Consider the following 23,689-nt stretch of genomic DNA (forward strand, 5'->3'; position numbering starts at 1 on the left):
TATATAGCTGGTATTGAAACGGATCGAGGAATAGTAAAAATCAAAACAAAGGAAGACAGAAGTAGCTTTCGGGATAGAATTTGGATTTTTTAGTTTTTGCTGAAATTAAGTGAATTAAACATTGAAACTTGTGTGCAGTGCCTTTATTAAAAACCGATCGATAAAACTAGTGACTAACAGCGTGGGCAGACGTCACACTAGAATTATACTGATTGTGGAACAAAACAGGAAAATAACACTCGTTGCACGAAGGTGAAGAAAAACTATCAATTGTGAGTAGAAAATATTATAAGGAAATCCAGATTAAATGAATAATTAAACAATTTGCAGTTTGAGCTGTATTTAACGCTGCTACAAAAACGGTGGTGCATTTCTTTCAAAAGTATTCCGAACATTCTCAAAAATTGATAATCGGATACGGATAACCTCAAAGATGAGTGTAAATCTTACAATGACCCCTTGCGCTGCCTGCTCAGCAACTTCTGAGACAAATGAAAGGATGATTGCTTGCGATGGCTGCAACGAATGGTTCCACTACCGATGTGTAGGTGTGCAGGAGAGCAACATCCGTGATCAGGAGATGTGGTTTTGCCCGACGGAGAAGTGCCAGAAGGTTGAAGAAGAGCAGGCAAAGCAGCTGGAAGATCCAAAGAAGAAAGGTAAATCCTCCAAAAAGACGCTCGTAACGGACGAGAACTCGGACAAGTCTAGCGTCAAGTCCGATCGACAGTCCGGTTCCCTTCTTGAGAAAAAGCTTAAAGAACTAGAGAGGGAGCAAAGAGCGAAGGAGAAAGAGTTGGAGATGGAACGCCTGTTGAGGCAGAAAAGGATGGAGATGGACCGCGTTCTGAAGGAAAAGAGACTCAAAATGGAAAACGAAATGCGGCAACAGGAAATGGAACAAGAAAAGGAATTGCTTGAAAAGGCTCTTAAGGATGAGCAAGCTCATTTAAAACAAATGGAGCAAATGCGTGAAAAGTACCAGGCGAAGATAGCAAGCGTGAAGGGAAAGTTGAATGCTACGACTGATTCCAAAAACCAAAAAAGGAAGCAGGATCCACTGGAAGGACATTCGAAAGGCAACAAGCTAGCACAGGAGAAGAACCAAAGCGGATTAAAGCCGGCAAAGGGTACAAAAAGTGGAAAAACGGAAGCAAGGCCTGTGGATTCGGAAAATGAAGACAGCGAAGAAGAAACTGAGGAAGGAGAATCTGATTCTGGAGATGACGGATCGGATGAAGAAAACGAAGAGGAAAATGAGGAATCCGAAGAAACATACGACGAATCTGAGGAGGAATCAGAGGAAGAAATGAAACCGGAAAAGAAATCGAAGAAAAGGCAAGTAAAGAAGAAAGTAGAGCTACACGGGCTGGGGCAGAAATCTGCTGGACCTACGAAGACGCAGCTGGCTGCGCGGAACGGAATCTGCAGGAAACTTCCCATATTCACTGGGAAACCGGAGGAATGGCCTCTGTTCATAGGCAGCTACGAAGCGTCGAACGAAGCATGTGGATACAACGATATCGAAAATCTTGTTCGTCTACAAGAGAGTCTTAAAGGACCAGCATTGGAGAGCGTTCGGGGACAATTGCTGCTACCAAAATCCATACCGAAAGTGATTGACAAACTGCGACAACTCTATGGTCGTCCGGAACAGCTGTTACATTACCACCTAGAGAAGGTGAAGCAGTTGGATCCTCCAAAGGCCGAGAAGTTGGGAACGTTTATTCCTTTCGGAAATGCAGTAGAGCAACTTTGCGACCACCTTGAAGCGGCGGATCTGGAACAGCATCTCGTGAATCCATTGCTGGTACAGAGTCTGGTGGACAAACTTCCTTCATCCGATAAACGCGAATGGGTGCGCTTCAAAACCAAAAAGAAGAAAGCCACCTTGAGGACGTTTGCTGATTTTCTCTCGAGAATTGTATCGGAAGCATGTGAAGCCAATGCCTGCGTCGAGAAAGGAGCATTCTATAACCACAGCGTGAGCGAAAGCTCGAGAGAAAGTAATGCAGTTAGCACCACTGTACCCGAGAATCTAAAGCCTTGCAAAGCGTGCAAGCGTACAGATCACCGGCTGCGGTTTTGTCAAGACTTCAAAGCTATGTCGATCGTGGATCGTATGAAGATTGTTGAAAAAGCCAAGCTGTGTAAAATCTGTCTGAATGACCACGGAAATGCAGTTTGTCGATTCAAGATGCGATGTAACGTCGGCGAGTGTTGGGAGCGCCATCATCCTCTGCTGCATCCAACAGTATCATCAATTGTGATGAACACACACATCAATCTTCAAGGGACTGTCCTCTTCCGAATGATTCCAGTGTCGCTACATTGTGGGAATCGGACAGTGAAAACACTAGCTTTCCTGGATGAAGGAGCCTCAATTACGTTGGTGGAGCGATCGCTAACCGACCAACTCGGAGTGAAAGGAATTCTTCAGCCACTCACGATAAAATGGACCGCTGACGTCACTCGAGTTGAAGAAGGCTCAACAAAGATGAATCTGTGGATATCCGCTTCAGGAGACCAGGAAAAGCTGTTTTTGAAATCCGTACAGACTGTGGAACAACTTCTTCTGCCGAAACAATCACTGGACGGCACAGCAATGTCTTCTGTTTACCATTTCCTTCGTGATCTACCGATCTCATCGTATTCCAGTCAAAGACCCGGAATTCTAATCGGTTTGAACAACCTTCACGTTATCGCACCGATGCAAGCAAAAATTGGAGAACAAGGAGAGCCAATCGCTGTAAGGTCTAAACTCGGCTGGTCAGTTTACGGACCTACAGGAGGACAACCGCATAGACAGAATTTCGTAGGGTATCACCATGAAATAACTAACGAAAATCTGCACAACCTGCTGAAGGAACAATACGCGCTGGAGGAGTCGGTGGTTGCTGTGTCACAGGAGTCGAAGGAAGAAATACGAGCTCGAGAGATCCTAGAACGTACTACAGTGCGCGTCGGTGACCGCTTCGAAACCGGAATGCTGTGGAAAACCGACAACCCAAAATTTCCGAACAGTTTTCCCATGGCGGTACGCAGATTAAAACAGTTGGAGCAACGGCTGGAGAAGACACCGGAGTTGTATGAAAACGTGCGAAAGCAGATCGAGGAATACCAGCATAAGGGCTACGCACATCTAGCGACACAAGAAGAATTGGCTGAATTCGATCCGCAGGAGTCATGGTTCCTTCCCATCAACGTAGTTCTGAACCCAAAGAAACCTGCAAAAGTAAGGCTGGTGTGGGACGCAGCGGCAACGGTAAATGGTGTTTCTTTGAATTCCCAGTTGCTCACAGGTCCAGACATGCTCACTCCACTACCGGGTGTTCTCAACCGTTTTCGGGAACGACCCATCGGATTCGGCGGAGATATTCGTGAGATGTATCATCAGCTACTGATACGGGCGGCAGATAAGAAGGCACAGATGTTCGTGTTCCGAGACTCATCACGCGATTCTCCAAGCGTGTACATAATGGATGTAGCGACGTTTGGATCCAAATGCTCACCGTGCCAAGCGCAGTTCGTGAAGAATCAAAATGCCATCGAGTTTTCTACGCAATTTCCAGAAGCAGCAGCAGCGATAATAGAGAAGCACTATGTCGACGACTACTTCGACAGCGTCGATACAATCGAAGAGGCCATCACTAGAGCAACGGATGTGAGATATGTTCACTCGAAGGGAGGTTTTGAGATTAGGAACTGGGTGTCGAACTCCGGAGCGTTTCTCGATGAACTGGGAGAAGTCCGGCAAGACCAGTCGGTACATTTCAATCAGGATAAGGAAAGCGGGACTGAGCGAGTACTTGGCATCATCTGGGATCCAAGGCACGATGAGTTTTCGTTCTCGATGGAGCATCGGCAAGACGTGCGGCCGTATCTGCTCGAATGTCAACGTCCTACGAAGAGAATAGTTCTGAGCTGCGTAATGGGATTTTTCGATCCGTTAGGTTTGCTCACACCATTCACAATCCACGGAAAAATGGTGGTGCAAGATCTGTGGCGAACAGGCTGCGAATGGGATGACGAAGTAGACGACGAGAGTCTTCGTAAGTGGGAACGCTGGACGGGTCTGTTGCCGACGGTGGAAGACATACGTATACCTCGCTGTTACTTCAAAGAGTTTCGCTCAACGTCCATCAACTCTCTGGAGCTGCATGTTTTTACTGATGCAAGCATTCACGCATACGGTTGTGCTGCCTACTTCAGAGCTGTAATCGACGGAGATGTAAGGTGCTCGCTGGTGATGTCACGTTCGAAGGTGGCTCCATTAAAACTACAGTCAGTTCCACGTCTCGAACTGATGGCTGCTGTTCTCGGGGCGAGGATGCTGCAAACGGTAAGATTAAACCATTCACTTACCATTTCAAAATTCGTTCTTTGGAGTGATTCGCAAACGGTGCTGAGCTGGATCCGGTCAGATCAGCACAAATACAAGCAATTCGTTGCTTTCCGAATCTGTGAAATATTGGAACTGACGTCTACTAACGATTGGAGGTATGTTCCGTCCGATTTGAATATCGCCGACGTCGTTACGAAATGGGGACAAGGACCACCACTGGAATCAGACGGTCCATGGTTCAACGGTCCACAGTTTCTACATAAGCCAGAGTCAGAGTGGCCCGAGCAGCAGAAAGCGAAGTTCAACGTCTTGGAAGAGATGAAAGCATGCATGCTGTTCCACGACGCATCCAGTCCGGTTATCAACGTCAACGTAACGTCACGGTGGTTGAGGTTGATTCGAATAGCAGCCAGCGTAGTTCGGTTCATTGCCAACTGTCGGCGAAAAATAGCTAGGCATCCAATCCTAGTATCGAAGGCGGGACGCAACTTGGAGCGTTCTGTCATAGCGAAACCGGAATCCATCTGGTCGCCGCTGCTTCAAGACGAGCTCCAAGCAGGAGAAATTATGCTTGTGAAACAAGCCCAGCAGGACAGCTTTGAGGAGGAAGTGAAGATATTGGAAACCAGCCGTGGACGCAACCCGGATCAATCGCCGGTACTCGTTGACAAGTCAAGCTGGCTCTACAAGCTGAGTCCGATCATCGATGCCAATGGAATTGTGCGCATGGGTGGAAGATTGGCGCTATCGGAATCGGTTCCTTTCGATACGAAATTTCCGGTAATTCTTCCCAAGCGACACCAGATCACTAGTATGATCATCCAATATTACCATGAAAAATATGGTCATGCCAACAAGGAGACCGTGTTCAACGAGCTTCGTCAACGCTTCTACATCCCAAAGCTTCGATCAACCATTTCGCTAGTCGTGAAAGACTGCATGTGGTGCAAAGTCAACCGATGTCAGCCACAAGTTCCGGTGATGGCACCACTTCCGGTTCAACGGGTCACGCCGCAGTTGCGCCCCTTCAGCTCGGTCGGAGTTGATTATCTGGGTCCTGTAGAAGTATTGGTCGGTCGTCGAAGAGAGAAGAGATGGGTAGCTCTGTTCACTTGCCTTGCGGTACGAGCCATTCACCTCGAAGTGGTGCATAGTTTGACCACGCAAGCTTGTATGATGGCGATAAGGAGGTTCATCTGCAAGCGAGGTTCGCCGGACGAATTCTTTTCGGACAACGGAACCAACTTCAAGGGTGCAAGCAATGAGATGTACAAAACGAAGCAGAAGGTCAGTACAGAATGTGCGGAAAGTGTCACAAGTCCAGCAATCAAGTGGCATTTCATCCCTCCCGGAACACCCCACATGGGGGGTAGCTGGGAAAGAATGGTGAGATCTGTTAAGGAAGCTATGAGAGCTTTAGACGACGGCAGAAAGCTAACGGATGAAATACTCTTGACCACGTTGTCGGAGGCGGAGGATATGGTCAATTCACGTCCGTTGACATATCTTCCACAAGAAACTGAAGAAACCGAAGCCATCACACCAAATCATTTTTTGCGCGGGGCTGTCAAGGATGAGGATCAGATTGTCGATGGGGAGGTTGAACTGGCAGATGCTCTGAGGAACGTTTATAAGCGGTCACGGTACCTGGCCGATAGGATGTGGAAGAGGTGGAGCAAGGAGTACCTACCCAGTATCAATCGGAGGACAAAGTGGTACGAAGAGCGAAGACCGTTGCAAGTGGGAGATTTGGTGTTCATAGTAGATGGTGCACAGCGGAAGAATTGGGTCCGCGGAATAGTTGAAGAGGTTGTAGAAGCTGTGGATGGCAAGATCCGGCAAGCCATGGTGAAGACAAATAAAGGCGTATTTCGGAGAGCAGTGGCCAACCTAGCCGTAGTGGAGATTCCCAGTAATTCCGGGACATCCGGCAGAGCGGAACCGGAGTTACGGGCTGGGGTGTAAAGAAAACTGGGAACACGGTTTGGGCCAAATACCGGTCTAGTGTAAAAAATATATAGCTGGTATTGAAACGGATCGAGGAATAGTAAAAATCAAAACAAAGGAAGACAGAAGTAGCTTTCGGGATAGAATTTGGATTTTTTAGTTTTTGCTGAAATTAAGTGAATTAAACATTGAAACTTGTGTGCAGTGCCTTTATTAAAAACCGATCGATAAAACTAGTGACTAACAGCGTGGGCAGACGTCACACTAGAATTATACTGATTGTGGAACAAAACAGGAAAATAACACTCGTTGCACGAAGGTGAAGAAAAACTATCAATTGTGAGTAGAAAATATTATAAGGAAATCCAGATTAAATGAATAATTAAACAATTTGCAGTTTGAGCTGTATTTAACGCTGCTACAAAAACGGTGGTGCATTTCTTTCAAAAGTATTCCGAACAACCAGAATGAACCATTCCCCAGAAAACCATTCCACAGAATGTACCATTCCCCAGAAAAGTATGCCATGTATTAGATTGACTATTTTTTGTTTATTATAGTTACTCCTGGAATCTTCTTTCGCGTATATAAAAAGAATAGAAAAACTTCTTATGGATCAAGGCGTTTTCCTTTCTTTGAAAATATAAGAAAAGGAAATAATTAATTCTTTGGATAAACGATGAAGAATTGAGTATTCCCTTCTTTTAATATATGAAAGAGAACATGATTAATTCGTTAAATATATAATAAAGATGGGAATATTCTGATCTTCGAAAATTTAAGAAAAAGAAATCATTCATTCTTTGGATATACGATAAAGAATGGAATATTCCCTACTTTAAATATGTAAATAATATAAAAAAGAAGGGAATATTCCCTTCTTTGAAAATGTAAGAAAAGGAAATAAATAATTCTTTAGATAAACGATCAAACAAGGAATATTCCTTTCTTTGAATATGTAAAAGAGAAAATAGTTAATTCTTTGGATGTATGATAAAGAAGTGAATATTCCCTTCTTTGAAAATATAACAAAAGGAAATAATTAATTCTTTGGATTTACGATAAAGAAGGGAATGTTCCCTTTTTTGAATATATTAAAGAGAAAATAATTAATTCTTTGGATGTATGATAAAGAAAGGAATATTCCCTTCTTTTAATATATAATGAACATATATAATCAATAGCTTTTCGCAAGGGATTCGGGGTAATGACCATTTGGGATAATAACGAGTGAAATAATGTTATAAATTTGTAATCGGTAGTTCAACCGGTGAACACTCGTGTTTATTTCAGTTTCCGTTGGGACGTAATTTGTGACTAGTCCCGGTCCCTTTCAAATTGTATCATTATTTATGTACGTTCCTTATATGTATTTTAAATGACGTTTCATTTTCATCTACACGGTAACCGCAAAATACTCAATAATGACTACAAAGTAAGCATTTTCGAGGGAAACTGGGACTACACGGTAAGAAAAAAGTACCCAAAATTGAGTTCCTTTCACTCATCACGTGGCTTCCGTGGGGCTAGGTAAAATTAAGTTAAATAAGAAAACTCAATTTTGAGTAATCCTGAAGTTGACAAAAAAATAATAAAACTGAGCAGGCTGGAACCGAACCATGGACGTTGAGATTACGGAGCCTGTGTGTTGACCACTCGTCTATCAACGCTTGTGAAAATGAAATGGTTAAAGTCGCATAAGAGCAACCTCAATTAAAATAAACTTAAATTTGAGTTTATTTATTATTACTCAATAGTTGAGTAAATTTTAACCGACGCCGCTTTTCTGATTTACTCAACGGCGGACCTCAAATGATAGAACCCAACGTTGAGTTTTTTTTAACTTTATTTTTGAGTATTTTTTTCTTGCTGTGTACCCATTAAATGAGTAAAATTTTACCCATTTATGAGTAATTGCAACTACAAAAACAAGTAGTAAGTATTCATTTTTGAGTAGCAAATACCCATAAATAGGTAATATATTTACTCATTGAATGGGTAGTCCCAGTCTCTCTCGAAAATGCTTACTTTGTAGTCATTATTGGGTATTTTGCGATTACCGTGTAGTGTTGGCCGATTTTCATTCGAATAATCGATAAACCGATTAACGAACCGAACAGTAAAATATATATAATGGCATAACATTTGATAACGGCACAAAAGCTTTTGTAAACAAACTTTCTAAGGCCCTTTACACGCGAGCCAAAGTACGCCCACGCAAACCAACAACATCATCGGATAGGGGCAACTATCATCTTTCCGAAAGTGGTATTGGTTTGCGTGGGCGTACTTTGGTTCACGTGTAAAGGGCCTTAGAAAGTTTGTTTACAAATGCTTTTGTGCCGTTATCAAATGTTATGCCTGATATGTAAGGTCCAGTTTCAAAGAACCATAATATGCTAAAATTTAAACTGAAATAGTCTTGGAACATTATAAGAACGTTTGTTTGATATAGTTTTAAAGCTAATGTATTATATTATAATACATTAGCTTTAAAACTATATCAAACAAACGTTCTTATAATGTTCCAAGACTATTTCAGTTTAAGTTTAGCAGGGATTATAACCATTTTTAGTAAGGTCAAGTTATGATTCGTGTTTATGCGGGCAGTTAGCTGTAGTAAATAAATCAAAATATTTACCGATAATTATGCTGATTTCTGTGCACTGATGATACCAATATTAAAAAAAATAGTTCTGGCAACTCTAGCCATAAAGTCGCGGACGCGACGGACAGTCGAATGTGTGTGAAACTGTTTTCTTCCTTCGCCGCCGCCGTGAAACGTTGCGAAAAAAGCAGATCTCCGGTGAATTTTCTAATGTACGCTATTGAATCGTGTCCGTTTGGGTTTAGATACAAGTGCATAACGATCCGGAAGCCGGAAGTTACAAAATAAGTCCAGGAGGTAACAGTGATATCCAGTGGAACTAGGTTAAAATCGAACGTGCAAATTTTCTCCTGCAAAGTGCTGCTGCCTGCAAGCCAAAATGGGCGCGTATCTATCGGAACCACTCACAACGAAGGATTCGAGCGAAGAGGCAAATGATTTGCTTGCTTGCGGTTCCAGCTCGATGCAAGGCTGGCGGATCAGCCAGGAGGTACGTACGGCAAAGAAATGGGAGTGTAGGATTAAATGTTTTCGCGTTTCGGCATGGTCGTTTTCCGGCATCTTGATTCCTGATTTTGTGGTTCTTTTTGCCTTGAAGTGTGCGGCTTGAAGAAGCCGATGTGAGAGTGAAACGATGCCATGGTTTTTCATGTGGTTGTTGAACTGTCATTTGAGGTGCGTTTGGTAGATGAGGTGTAAAATAATGTTTCATCGTGATTAATTATTCTAGTAGAACCGTGCAGATTCTTAAATTATTCAATATGTTTAATCAAAGATTGTTTTGTTTTGTTTTATTCTTAAATAAAACAATAATTAATTTATATTCAGGACTAACCTACACTCAACGGAATAATTTTATACAACGTTCAGTCAGACTATCACCCATCCCTAATAAAAATTGTATGGTTAATTTGCTTAACGACGTGTTCTGGGTATCATCCAAACCATTTGTGGAATAGTTCAATGATTTGGGTTATCGTTCGTTTATGGTTATTTTTTATTAGGGATATTCTCGTTTTTGTTCGAACCGTATTTAGTTTACCCATATTAAGCGTAAACCGGATAAACTCAGAATATGGGTGGATTTTTAAAATTAAATATGGGTAAATTTAAGTCAAATTTGCTAAACTAACTCATATATGGATCATATTTACCCATATTATGAGTTTGTGCGGTTTACACTCAACCTGATACCGGATCTTAGCGTGTAGAACTAATTTGAAATTAGATTTTTTTTTCCAATGTTTCAGAATCCTAACATGTTGTCCAGGAGTTTTTTTTTCAGTCTGAGATCTCAAATGTTATTCCATGGATGTAACTTTTTCTTAACAATATTTTTTTTATATCTTTATTTATGAGACTTTCAACCCTGGGCTGGTTCGTCTCCGGCTTCTAAACAATAATCTATTGTTAATCTGTCGGTTTAATACATACGGTCCAATGACCCTAGGCCTAGTGCCCTTTAGGTAAATGTGCATGCAACAAATCAAAATTCTGAGATTTCTGAAACATTTCAAATTTTGAACAAAATCCAATTGTGGAAAATTTACAATTTTTACTTCAAGTCTAATACTTTTTAAAGATCCTGAAAATTAATTTTATTTCTCAATTTAGATTTAATGATTACCCAAAAGATCAAACGCAAAAATAGTTAGAAATGTAAAAACAGTCTGATTACTTCAAAAATAACCTTTGAAACGCAAGATATCTACTATCTGACAAAAACCTGCAAAACCGGGAATCCTCAGGGAATTTATTTTCTTCTGAAAAATCTTTTGTGTAGTTTATTTAAAGATCCAGTAATGTATTTCTCCAAAAACTGCTTACTTAACTGCCCATAATCGCAAGTCAGTCCCATCTGTAAAAAAAAACTGGAAATGAGAAAAAGGCGTTCAAAGATTTTTCAAGTTTTCTGATTTGACACTTATGTTGGAGGGATAAATTTAAAAATAAACGTACAATGTGATAGAATGCATCTATGTTTACCCAACAATATTGGAAAAATATCATTTTTTTTTTATTTTATGGCCAAAATCAAAGTGGGACTGACTTGCGATTACATTTAACGTCAATGAGAAAAATAACCGCAAGTCAGTCACAATTCCATGACGATGCTGACGATTAGTTTAGCACAGTATTGAACAGTAGAAAGATACTATGGTCCCATAGAACGTTATTGAATGTTTTTGGATTTGTTCCGCTGGTTCCAGAGCAATGGCCGGAACATATTCCGGTGAGTATGGGTCTTCATCAGACCAGAGCTTTTCATAAACGTGCCAAACCCACCATGCGATAAATCAATTCACATGAGAATTCAAAAATCAGATCAATAAGAGTCATGATGACTAACCAGCACCAAGATGGCCACACCCGGACATGTTCCGGGTATCCCCGGAGGAGTGGTAAATCCTTTTTAAATCAAAATTCATCAAGCGATACGTCAAATCACATGATAATTCAAAGCCATGTCCATTGGTGGTCAAACTGAGTATCGTAAGAACTATATTGGCCACATCCGGACATGTTCCAGATACCCTAGGGGAAGTGGACAAAATCTGTCTTGACACAAATCTCATGCTGCGATGTGTTGTCTAACATTTCTAACACATTTTTTTATAGTGGGACTGACTTGTGGTTACTTTTCGCTGTGGGACAATTTGACTTGGTATTGTTTTTCATTTTTCTTGAACAAACCACTTTTTTTCAATAGTACATCTCAAAAAACATAGAAAGATAAACTGAATAATGATGCTAACTCAAAATTGATAAAAATTGATAAATTGATGATAAATTTAATTCAGAGAACTGTTTTTGTTTTATTCAGCTTCAGGGAGATAAATATTTTGCACTAATATTAAACATAAAATTTATTTAACAAATTGTGGACCTAAAAAAAATTTCACTTGTAGAAATTTTGAAGAAGATAATTATTCATAATGTCGGACATTGATCAATTTTCAACATCACAGCTTCTGAGGAAAATTCCGAAGTGAATTTAATTAAAAAAAAAATAGTTCTAGCGAACTCCGAGGAGTATTTCAAGAATCTTTCGGTGGTGATTTTTAGAGAATTCGATGGAGAGTTTATGATAATGTCAGAAAAATACAAAAACATAATGTTGAGGAAAACTCCCAAGTGAATTTTCAAGGGAAATCTCCGAAAAAATCCTAGGTAATACTTCAAGAATTAATTATAATTTGAAGAGCATTGCAGTAAATTAAAAATGTGTTCTGCAGAAGTTATACAAGAGTATCATGGAGAAAGAGAAAGAGAGAACTTTGAGGATATTCTGTGAAGAAAATAGAAGATGGACATGAGAGGAGTGGGTGGGACATGTCCGATTCCAAAAATATAAAAAAAAGTTCTAAGAGGTACCTTGTCCCACCCACATCTTTGAAGGTGAGGTTGTGACCAACCATGCGTTAAGAATAGCAAACTATGCTACGAGAGGGAAGATTGATTAAAAATATGCTACGACATTTATGGATGTCCCCTAAACTTACTTATGGTTTCTTGGGAAATGGGAATATTTCGATGTAGAACACAAACCTTAACATCATCAAAATAACTATTATGCATTTATCCACTCTGCAGGACGCTCACAACTGCATCCTGAGCTACGATGAGAAAACATCATTTTTCGCCGTTTATGACGGACATGGAGGAGCGGAAGTGGCCCATTATTGCAGTTTGCATCTTCCTACATTTCTCAAAAAGTTGCAATCATACAAGGCAAAGGACTTTGAGCAAGCTCTTAAGGACGCATTCATAGGATTCGATGCGTCTTTGCTCAACGAGAAGGTCATAGATGAGTTGAAGAGATTGTCTGATAAAACAAACGGAGAAGAAGCAATTGAAGACGACGATGAGGAGGAAGAGGACGATAATGTTGATGATCTATGCAAGGAGGCGTGTATGCCCCTAAACGAGGTGTTGCAAATGTACAAAAAGGATAAAAAGAATCCAGCACTCAGCAAGATAAAGGAAGGAAACAGTTCGAAGCCGGCATCGCCATTTCTGAAGGGCAAACGAAAGGGTTTAGCGGAAGGAGATGAGCCCGGACCCAGCTCTAGCAACGCAGGAGCTTCCACAGCCGGCCCTTCGAAGTCAGCCGAAGCTGATAGCAAGAAACCCGGTAGTGCAGATGCTGCAGACTCCACTGTGAGCAGCTCAAGCAACAAAACCGAAGAAGCTGCCCAGAAACCGGAATCATCGTCGTCGGCAACTAAGAAGAATGTCGACCAAAGCGATGAGATAAGCGAATCCGATGGAATCGCTGCCATTAAAGCAAAAGCGGAAGAATGTGCTCCGGACAGTTCCTCTGCCCCTGTCGCTAACGGTGATGTCGGAGATTCTGCTAACAAATCGGCAGTATCATCTTCAGTTTCCGCACAGGAGAATGGGGAAGTCTCAAGCAATAGCGCAAGAGAAAGCAGCACCAACAAGAACATGCCTGATCTAGCGGAATCGTCATCAGGCAGCAAGAGCGCTGCAAGTGTGGATAGCTCGTCAGCGGGATCCTCCTCTTCCGCTGCACCGGTTGGTGCGAAGAAACGAAGCGTAAAGAACGGAGTACCAAATCTCGCGGTTTACGATTCCGATGACGACGATACGGAAACGGATGACGAGTTTCCACCCGTTCAGGATTCGAACGAGACTTCAAGCACGGAGGATGGCGAAGAAGATGCCTTCGGGTTGGTGGCAGTTTAATAGAGTAGAATGTTTCAATTTTCAAAATGTGATTTAATTTTCAGGGAAGAAGTAAGCGAAGAAGAAGAGGATGAAGAAGGCGAAGGCGAGTATGACGAAGAAGAGGAAGATTACATGAACGAGGAAGATGAAGCATTCATGAATAACATCACGGATGAGCCAGGCAAGGACAGCGGTTGCACGGCCGTTGTTGCGTTGCTGCATGATAAGGAACTGTTCGTAGCTAATGCCGGTTAGCAGATTTCGATTTTTTTCTAATTTACAGAAATATAACGATGCTCCGTGTATTGTAGGTGACTCACGGTGTGTCGTATGCCGAAAAGGAAAGGCGTTGGAAATGAGCATTGACCACAAGCCGGAAGATCAAGTCGAATTTGACAGGATACAGAAAGCTGGTGGTCGGGTTACACTGGACGGTCGCGTGAATGGTGGACTCAACCTTTCGCGAGCTATCGGCGATCATGGCTACAAGATGGTATGCTTTAGATGAGGTAATGTTTTGGTGCTGTGAATTACATGTGTTTCTTTTTTTTTACGGTGCACAGAACAAGAAGCTCCCACCAGAGGAACAGATGATTTCCGCTCTACCGGACATCAAGAAGATCACTATTTGCCCGGATGATGAATTCATGGTGTTGGCTTGCGACGGGATCTGGAATTTCATGACCAGCGACGACGTTGTTGAGTTCGTGCAGGATCGCATTGCGGATCCAACCAAAAAACTGTCGGATATCTGTGAAGAGGTAAGATATACTGTGAAATTTGCAACTTGAAACCTATTACAACAACCACTAAAGAGGGCAACTATCGGATGAGAAGTTCCGACATTATCATATTCCTTCTCCGATCCCATCCACAAACAAACCTAACCGTCTTCCTAGCGCTAGGAAATTTTAGTTCAGTTCATGAGCAGTAGATTTAGTAAATTATCGAAATCGGGTTTCTTTTTTGTTCTTTTCACCTAAGACACCACCGCCTCAGTTGGAAACGATTTCATTGTTATATCTGCAGCGTACGAGATTCCAAATGCGTGCTCAAAATGAAAACAAAACCGTGAACGTAGCTTTTTCTTCTAAGCTTTTTACACCTTTTACAAGCGTTTTCCGGCTATCAATTTAGTGTTCTAGATGCATTTCCACAGTTATTAATTGAGAGCTTTCTATGCTAACCAATGCATGAATTTCTATAGTGTGTGGCAAGCACAATCATATTCTATACCTAGGGAAGTCGAGAAATTTTCCAACCCTAAGAGATTTGCCTCGACTGAACCGGGAAACCGCCGCCCCTGGCTTGGTAATACCGTGCCTTGATTAGGCTACCTAAGGCCCTTCTTAGTAGTGTTCTGCCATATGCGGCATAACAGTTCCAGTAGCATTTTTGGCGTACAGACTATGTTGTAATATTTTTTTTACAAAAATCGGTTGTAATTTCATGGTGCTCTAGCGTAACCATGGGCAGTAAAAAGTTAACGTCCAACTCCGAGCGCTACATAACAACGTTACCACGTCGTCGCACAACGACTATGATATGAACGGTGCTATAGGTGGGCTGCTTGGATTAGCACTTTTATGATTGAATAAAGATTCAAAGATACGTGAGGTTTTTTGATGCAATCGGAATCCGCACAACAGCCGCAAATCTACTGGTGGAGACGTTCTCATAGCGGTCGGCTCTGGATTGAAGGCAAAAGTTATCGAAAACGATTCATGGAATAGTGTGGAGCAAGTTTGGATTTCCATTAAGCTCGCTGGCCGCACTTTGTTTTTGTGTGTAGTTTACTTTCCTCCGGATCGAACTAGCGACTCTACGCTAATTGAATCCCACAGTCAGTCTATTCGAACTATAATGGAGATCGCTACAGCGCCTGACGAGATGATAATCATTGGCGACTTCAATCTACCGGCAATTTCTTGGCGATCATCTTACGGTGGATTCCTGTATCAGGACCACGACCCTTCTACATTTAACTCTGGAGCTGTAAGTCTTTTGGATCATTACAGTATCTCCACTCTGAAGCAAATCAACCACGTGGTTAATGAGAACAATCGTAGCTTAGACCTTTGCTTCGTCACGGCTCAGGATACTGCTCCGCATTTGTCTATGGCTGTTTCTCCGTTGATAATGACTGTTCCACACCATCCTCCTTTAGTTATTGCACTTGAAGGCAACCCAATTCCTGAGGTCATTCCTGGTTTCCAGGTCATTTTGAGATGTTTCCAATTGCATAAGAAGGGATGTAAAAGAAATATCTACAACTATCGCGGCATCACATCGTTGTGCGCCATATTTAAACTGTTCGAGTTGGTAGTTATGGAACCATTAGTCTCTCACTTCAAGCGAAGACCAGCATGGTTTCATGGCAGGGCGGTCGACTACTTCCAACCTTCTGTGTCTCACCTCATACATTACGGAGAGTATGACAGACCATACCCAAGTAACAATTTCGGTTTTATAAGGGTTCTGTAGACCATGATTTAGACTTGTAGCATGCTTTAAAACCTCAATAAAACTCTCAATGTTACTTGGGTATGCAAACAGATGTCATCTACACTGACCTATCAGCCGCCTTCGACAAGTTGAACCATCCTATAGCGAACGCCGGTATAAACGGCAGTCTCCTACGATGGTTCGCATCCTATCTATCTGATCGTCAGTTGGAAGTTGCAATCGACGACTGCCGATCTGCTTCGTTCCCTGCCACTTCGGGTATTCCGCAAGGTAGCCACCTCGGCCCGTTGATATTTCTTGTGTATTTCAACGACGTCAATTTCGTCCTTGACTGTCGTTCGCAGGCGGCATGAAAATCTATCTCCGAATCCAAGCCATCGCTGACTGCCACCTTCTCCAACTCCAACTCAACGCTTTTGCTAATTGGTGCCAACTGAACCGCATGGTTGTAAATCCAACAAAATGTTCAGTAATCACGTTCTCACGGAAGTAACATACGATTACATTCAGTTATATCCTAGAAGGCGTTGACGTACGTGTGAATCACATAAAGGATCAGGATCTGGGAGTCATCTTCGATTGTCAACTCACATACAGCCAGCATATCTCGTACGTGATCGACAAGGCATCCAGAACGCTCGGATTAATTTTCAGGATAGCTAAAAGTTTCACGGACATCTACTGTTTGAAGTCGCTTTACTGCTCCCTCGTCCGGTCGGTGTTAGAATACTGCTGCCCTGTATGGAATCCCAATTACCAAAACAGTGTACAAAGAGTAGAAACGACGATTCATCTGGTTTGCCCTTCGACGATTGCCCTTGGAGGGATCTTCATCGACTTCCAAGCTACGAAAGTCAGTGCCAGTTAATTCACCTGGATTCTTTGTGCAGAATCGATTGTCCTTCTATTCTACAACAAATCGACGTTGATGTTCAACCACGAGCACTCCGTAACAACGCAATGCTGATGATACCTTTTCATCGTACAAACTAGAGATCGTATGGTGCTATCAATGGTCTACAAAGGATTTTCAATCGTGTTGCTTCCTTATTTGTTTTTCACTTGGCACGCGACTCGCTGCGTCAGAGATTCCGTGATATATTTTTAAGAATTAGGAATTAAGTTGGATTTCACGGCCTTTGCAGCTTGTTACTTCTTGACTATATTGTATTTCCTAGTATTGCTTAATCCATCATTAGGACTAAACCCAGTCTGTTGATGTAGAACCAAATAAACAAATACGTAGACAAGCGGCTTTATTGAGTATTCTAGGTCTTCTGGTTAGCTCAGTGAATTTGCTTCTCAGTTCTCAGTGAAGTTTTAGTATTGTGAAGTTGCTGGTAATGCAATAGAGATGGAATTAACTCACATAATTTTTGAGATGAAAGTAATGTTTATACGATTTCCCACCGGAAATCCATACCATTCGGCTGCGAATTTGCGTTTGATTAAGCATATTATCCGGAATAACTTTCTTGTGAAGCTGGGTCTCAACATGTGCTCAAGGGACAAAATATATAACCTAGCGTTGAGTTCAGATACATTTAGAAAAGGTCTTAGTAAGCTTTTTATGTAGATTCATATCGAGATGGTTGCAGTTTCCTTTACACATCGCTATCAATCATAGTAACAGCCCGGTTTCTGCTTGAACTGATTACCTGGCGCTAACCACGTTTAAAATTTGTGAATCTAGAAAAATGCGGTGCCTGTCGAACACTTTATTCAATTTGAGATTGTACTGAACCACTCTTCATGGGTTAAAGGTCCATGTGGTATTTTATGAAAAAATGTCCAGGAAACTCTAGTACATATCTTAGGAAAGTAATAGCTGATGGTCGTCTAAGACAGGATGGTACTGTACCTGTAATGTTGTTTGAAAATTACTGTAATATCAGGGAATATCTGGGAATTTGGTTTTCTTCAATAAGTGCACAGTCTGAATCAGTAAATAGAGCAAATGGTTCATTATGATCAGCACGCATCTTACACGAGTGGATTAGTCGTTTAAACGCATGTTTGGAACTTATGTTGTGACTTTTTTACGCAAATTTTGAACAAATTAATGAGTGTTGTATGGAGGTCACGCGGTACATTTCTTTCAAGGTTACTCTGGATACCGAATGTAAATCGATGGCATTGGATACTAGGACCTGGCCTTGTGGGATAAGACATCAGGAATTCATACAACGATACAACGTATGGAAATCATGAAAATAGATACAATTTGTTTCGAATTCAGAACGTCAAGGTTTGTCATAAATCATCAACGAAGTTGAAAATGTAGACACTATCACAAAAGTCATTATAACTTCAGGGTTGCTAAACTCATGAGGTATTGACTCCTTGATTGACACTTCGGCCTACTTCGGCACGTTCGGCGCAACACTTGGTACAGCTTTCGGCACAGCTAAATATCGCGGCACACATTACGATGTGCAGAGTTAAATACCATTTAGAATTCATTAATTATTGTTAATGTAGATCAGTGAAGGTTGTTTAAATAGTTTAGTCCATAGGCATTAACATTCCAACACGGTGGATAAAAATCATTACGCCGACTACGAAGTCTCAGAAAAACGTGTAACGGCAAGTTTGCAATGACATAGCTTAGCCATTTATTGATGAATCTAAAAAGTTATGATACCACTAGAATTCCTAGGGTCTATAAATTATTTTGATATTAAATTAGTTGAAAATAGGGTCGTCTACGAAAAGAGTCGTTACATGTTTTTTTTTCAAAGGTGTTTTATAGGTTTTGCAAGTGGCTTAAGATCTATAATTTTTATTAATAGGCACAAATGTTAATATAAGCCAGAATATAGTCATGGTTCCTATATATGGGTCCTGAAGACAACGGAACGGTCCTCTGGAAGATTTAGAATATCCGTAAAAGTGGTCAATCCATGAAACTGATCCTGTGGGTTTTTATTAAACCATTAGGAACTGTGATATAAGAATGTATTTTGGATCGCGACATAAACATGGACCCCTAGATGGCCATGGGAGCATCCTCCGGAAGATCCAGAACATCCGCAAAAGTGGTCCGTTTATGAAACTGCTCTTAGAGGTCCACAGATCTTCGAAAACATTCGAATGAATTTGGGGTCGTGACATAAACATGGACCCAGATGGCTATGGGACCGTCCTCCGGAAGAAAACAGGAATTTTAGGGTTGATGGTGACGCGGTAAGATATGATAGGGTACTAATAGCATTCAATTACGACTGCGTCTCGATCATATCTCCGGAATCTATTGAGCCGATTGTAGAATATTCAATAGTGTTTTAAATGGACACTTTGGGGTTGTCAAATTTAGTGCAGGCACATCCGAGGTGGGACCTGTCTTAGCTCAGTCGGTAAAGGTGCAGTTATAAAGCAAGACCATGCTGATAAACGTAGGTGGATTCGATTCCCGGTCCGGTCTACGAATTTTTCTGGTTGAAAACTATCTCGACTTCCCTCGGCATAGATTATGGTAGTACCACAGACAAACAGACATGACACATTGAATATTTCTCACTATAAAACATCGTCGCTAAAACATTACCGCCATATTTTGAGTACATTGTGGTGGGAACTACGTTGAACAGATGGCGGTAGTGTGAAAACGTCGAACGCAAGGGATTTAAATATGCGCGCCACAGGTGGCAATACTACCAACTACGATACTTTTAAATTTATTTATTTTATTTTATTTTATTTTTTTATTTGTGGTTGTACTTGCCACACAATTATACTAATTAAAAAATGGTACAGTATTAGAACGCTCTCAATTAACAACACTGTTGAAATGTATCTAGAACACTAAGTTGAAGGCCGGCATAAGGTCTCAGTAGGGACTTTAGAATACAAAGGAAGAAGAACATGTGAGGTACCTACTGCCCAATAATTTGTTTTCGTCTTGAAACAGCGAAACCTATCCTGAGGAAATCTTTCCATAAGAACCAATTCGCCACAAGATTTTATATGAAAATAACAAGTTTGACTGATGAAACATAATTTATAAGTCAAAACAGTGAAGTTCATAAATCAGCTTATGAAACATTAAAAAGTGTAATATTAACGCTTGAGAAATCAAATTTACTAAGAGCGAAGACAATATATCAAGAAGACGGGCTACTTTGCCAGAATCCAAGCGATAGATAAAGTAGCGCTGCGCTTGGGCGAAGGTGGAAGCAATGTATAGAAGAATAAGCAAATACACATACCTTTCTTATATGGTTGAAATCATCGCGATAACATTCGATACGAGCATTTACCTTTGAGCGGCAGATAACGTAATTGTACCAGCTCCCTCCCCATGGACATGGAGGTTGACGGTACTGAAGCAAAGTTTTATGTTTAATTTCTTTATATTTGCAACGATGATGATTTCCTATAGTGACACATATCACCTTCTTAATGCTTCAGTATGCCTTAAACGATTAATTCTTGGTTGTTAATAGAACTTCCTTGATAAAATCAGCTGCTTCATGCAGACTGAGCAATTCTGATTATAGTATCAGATTTGTTCTGTATACAGAGGAACTTATTAGAAACTTCTCACCAATAAAGTTATGATCTTCTAGTAAATTTTGCATATCTTTTTATTCATATTTTATTTTATTCAAACATATTATTTTTGTTACAGTCAATTAGCATTAGCTAAGAGAGATTCAATATTACTTGCTCGTTTTTGCGTAAAATAATCAATATTTTTTGTACTTGTAATTACCTTTGAAAGTTTTTTTTCAAGTTTTTTTTTGCGATCTGAAATTTTCCCAGTTTGGTTAGAAGTTTCGAAGCTTACGCATGTCCACAGGCCTAATAGAAAGATAAATAGGCAGAAAAAGTGTATTATGGAGAATAGTTGCATGCAGGGTTGCTTCCACTCACTTGCTATAGATGAGTGATTTTCGGAGTTTTGAATTCGTTAGATGTTGTAATGCGGGAGGAGATTGGAGGGCGGGTGTTTGAAGCATAGAGGCTATCAATTTCGCTTTCAGAGTGTCGCAGTCAGCGGTTTTATGCTCCGTGAGCTCTCGCGATATGTAGAATCGTTGATTGTGACTGCAAGTGGATTTGGCGGGTTTTGTGTGTCGGACGCTTGGTTTTTGGCCTCTTCTTGTGTCTAACATGTGCAGAGTATCATTATAGCGTCTAATGGTTTTGAGATTCCTGGTTGCGTGAAATATATTTGTGATAATATCTTTTTGAGATTTTAGTAGTCACGTTTTATTTGTAGTTTATATTTTATTGTTTTCATGTAATTATCGTAAATAATAGTTATTCAATAATAGATAGTGCATCCATATATTCGTACTTTGACGCGAAGCGCTGTGGATTATGAGATGCTCGATGACCCTGGAGGGATCTATTTTGCTTACTGAGCAGAAAATCATGGATTTAACCCCAAGCTCTTCCACAGCACAATAAATCGCCACCATCATTATTTGTATTTTTGATATTGAACATTAACCTCGGAAACTATTTGCATATCAAGCGAAAACGTAGTCCTGTATTGTCGTGAAGCGTTATGGTTCTGAGATGCTCGATGACCCTGGAGGGATCGTTTTTGCTTACTGAGCAGAAAATCATGGGTTTAATCCCAAGCTCTCCGTCATGACTCTTAAAATTCATGATCACTAAACAAAATGAATATGTTCTTTCGATAGCCGGCTATCGAGAGATTAAATAAACAACAAATAAACAATACATACTTTTGGTTGCATCGCCAACTTGAGGTGAATCCTAACCGAATACCCTACCCAACCCTCCAACTCCGCACTTATGAGGGTGTCGCTAAGTCGGTGGCCTCTCGTTAAGTAAGTATTACATCAACATTTCCTTCCCTATCCCTAGTTATGGTAAAGATGGGCGTGGCCGGGAATAGCGACAGTCATGCTTCTGTTACTCTTGTTTAGATTGGAACCAATATTTACTCCCCAGCATTATTCCTGAAAGTAGCCTAACTGAGAATTTCAGAAGAGACGTGAGTGTCGCTAGTATCCAATCTACGAAGTATATCATAACAACGCTAACGCAGATAACGCAATTGTACCTGTCCCATAGCGGACGTATGAGAAATTGGAAGAGTTGCCAGTCTTCTTGATATGTTGTTTTCGCTATACCTCGTAGTACAAATATTATTCGTGAGTTGCGGTCATGCAATTCATGAGTGTCTTATGAAACCAATATTGGCCAGTATTCACTTATGAACGTCATTCTTGATGGAATTTTGAAGTCTGTTTGCTTCAGTGTATTTTATAGATATAATTTATTCTCGGGTTTCTCAATCTTCTTTTCTTCTGTATAAGTAGGTATGCATCTAGAATGACTGACTAGCTCTTTCTTCTGTAAAATTGTAGATGTTCGATTACTGCCTGGCACCGCACACAAAGGGCGATGGTACCGGTTGCGACAACATGACCGCAATCATAGTTCAGTTCAAGCCAAACTTGGCTGGTGCGGCATCGAGGAAGCGAGCTTGTTCACCAGAACCTGAAACGACTGGCACTGAAAGCGACTGCAAGAAGCCCAAAACCGAATCAAACGCCAGCTCAACGACGGTGGGTAGCAATGGTAGCACCAGCAGCAGCAGCAACTGTGAAACGACTACCAAAGGTACCGCAAGTAACAATGACGAGAAAGAGGCCGCTGCTGCCGTGGCATCGATCGAATCCAGTTCCGCTATGGACGCCGGTGATGACAATATGGCATCCTCTTCAACGTGAATCTGTCAATGAGTGCATTACACGCTAGCAAACCCATATAACTACATCTATCATTCAATCGTGAGCGCAGTAAGTACTTTTGTTACTCTGAAATCAAGTTCCGTGCAAATACCCCGTCATCTACTTACAAAACCTGCAGCCAAAACGGAATTCAACCGAAGATGATCCTTCTCATGTACAGGAAACTCGTAGCATTTCCTGTCCCCTGTTTCATCCTACTCTCGCCCATCCACCGGACGATTTTAAATTGTAAACCATTGATCAGTACCCATTTGTCCTAATGTGTAAGTTTAGATGGATCTAGATTATTATGAAAAGTTGTAGCCAAACACATTTACACTTAATGACACTATTGCGTATGTTCAGTATTTGAGAGTAGCCGATGCCAACAAACGTCAAAGCCACACCTATGTTGATTTGCTATGCTAAAGTATTGGACAGATTTACAAATTTGATCATTCAAATGTAAATTACAGCATTATTCCCGATCAGAAAAAGCGATTGAGAATCATGCAATAATATAAAATTTTACTAGATTGGCAGAACAAGAACTTTACATTCACCTGATAAACAGTAGTGTCTAGATGGCAAAAAGAAATGTATCTGTAGTGAAACTTACCTGTAACACAAAGACATGAGCAAAACTTTCCATCTTATGTAAATATTACTCGAAACAAAAGAAAACAAAAATAAGATTGATAACATATTTTGTGTGGAAAGGCAAACAAACAAGTAGCATCTCTGTGGGTCGTATATTTTACCGGAAATGACATACATTTTCTGCAAACATTACAAGTCCCTCTCTTTCACCCTCTGCATGCCTACGCAACACACGCCGACAGATAACACAGATTTGTAGTTACAAGAGAAAGGGCAATAAAGTGTCTTTCGATCGAAATGGCTGCCCTTTTGTTGACG

The 23,689-nt window shown here is 41.0% G+C and overlaps 2 protein-coding genes across 3 annotated transcripts; both read left to right on the plus strand.

The window, feature by feature from the left end:
- The first annotated feature begins 499 nt into the window (after positions 1-499).
- On the plus strand, positions 500-6,310 carry LOC135700591 (uncharacterized). Its single transcript, XM_065221121.1, has one exon. The coding sequence runs from the start codon at positions 500-502 to the stop codon at positions 6,308-6,310; it is 5,811 nt and encodes a 1,936-aa protein (XP_065077193.1).
- A 2,711-nt stretch (positions 6,311-9,021) lies between these two features.
- LOC135700595 (probable protein phosphatase CG10417) lies at positions 9,022-23,669 on the plus strand. Of its 2 annotated transcripts, XR_010517586.1 has the most exons (7): positions 9,022-9,390; positions 12,495-13,594; positions 13,655-13,842; positions 13,904-14,085; positions 14,156-14,353; positions 22,406-22,840; positions 22,911-23,669. XR_010517586.1 is itself a non-coding variant. In XM_065221124.1 (6 exons), exons 1-6 carry the CDS (start codon positions 9,280-9,282, stop codon positions 22,769-22,771), a joined length of 2,145 nt encoding a protein of 714 aa, XP_065077196.1. In that variant the 5' UTR covers positions 9,022-9,279; the 3' UTR covers positions 22,772-23,669. The 2 variants fall into 2 exon arrangements, 1 of the variants encoding a protein (XP_065077196.1); XM_065221124.1 differs by having other exon boundaries at positions 22,406-23,669.
- The last annotated feature ends 20 nt before the right edge of the window (positions 23,670-23,689 follow it).

The sequence above is a fragment of the Ochlerotatus camptorhynchus genome, unplaced genomic scaffold (genome assembly GCF_037179485.1).
Source record: "Ochlerotatus camptorhynchus isolate MF236.1 unplaced genomic scaffold, CSIRO-AGI_Acam_v1.1 ptg000139l, whole genome shotgun sequence".
NCBI classification, from domain to species: Eukaryota; Metazoa; Arthropoda; class Insecta; order Diptera; family Culicidae; genus Ochlerotatus; species Ochlerotatus camptorhynchus.

What these genes read in the sequence shown, in the direction of transcription:
- LOC135700591 (XM_065221121.1), top strand. Translation starts at nt 500, where the DNA reads ATGATTGCTTGCGATGGCTGCAACGAATGGTTCCACTACCGATGTGTA.
- LOC135700595 (XM_065221124.1), top strand. Translation starts at nt 9,280, where the DNA reads ATGGGCGCGTATCTATCGGAACCACTCACAACGAAGGATTCGAGCGAA. An exon ending in GCTGGCGGATCAGCCAGGAG is followed by an intron (nt 9,391 to 12,494) that starts GTACGTACGGCA and finishes TCCACTCTGCAG; the next exon opens with GACGCTCACAACTGCATCCT. An exon ending in GCGATCATGGCTACAAGATG is followed by an intron (nt 14,086 to 14,155) that starts GTATGCTTTAGA and finishes TACGGTGCACAG; the next exon opens with AACAAGAAGCTCCCACCAGA.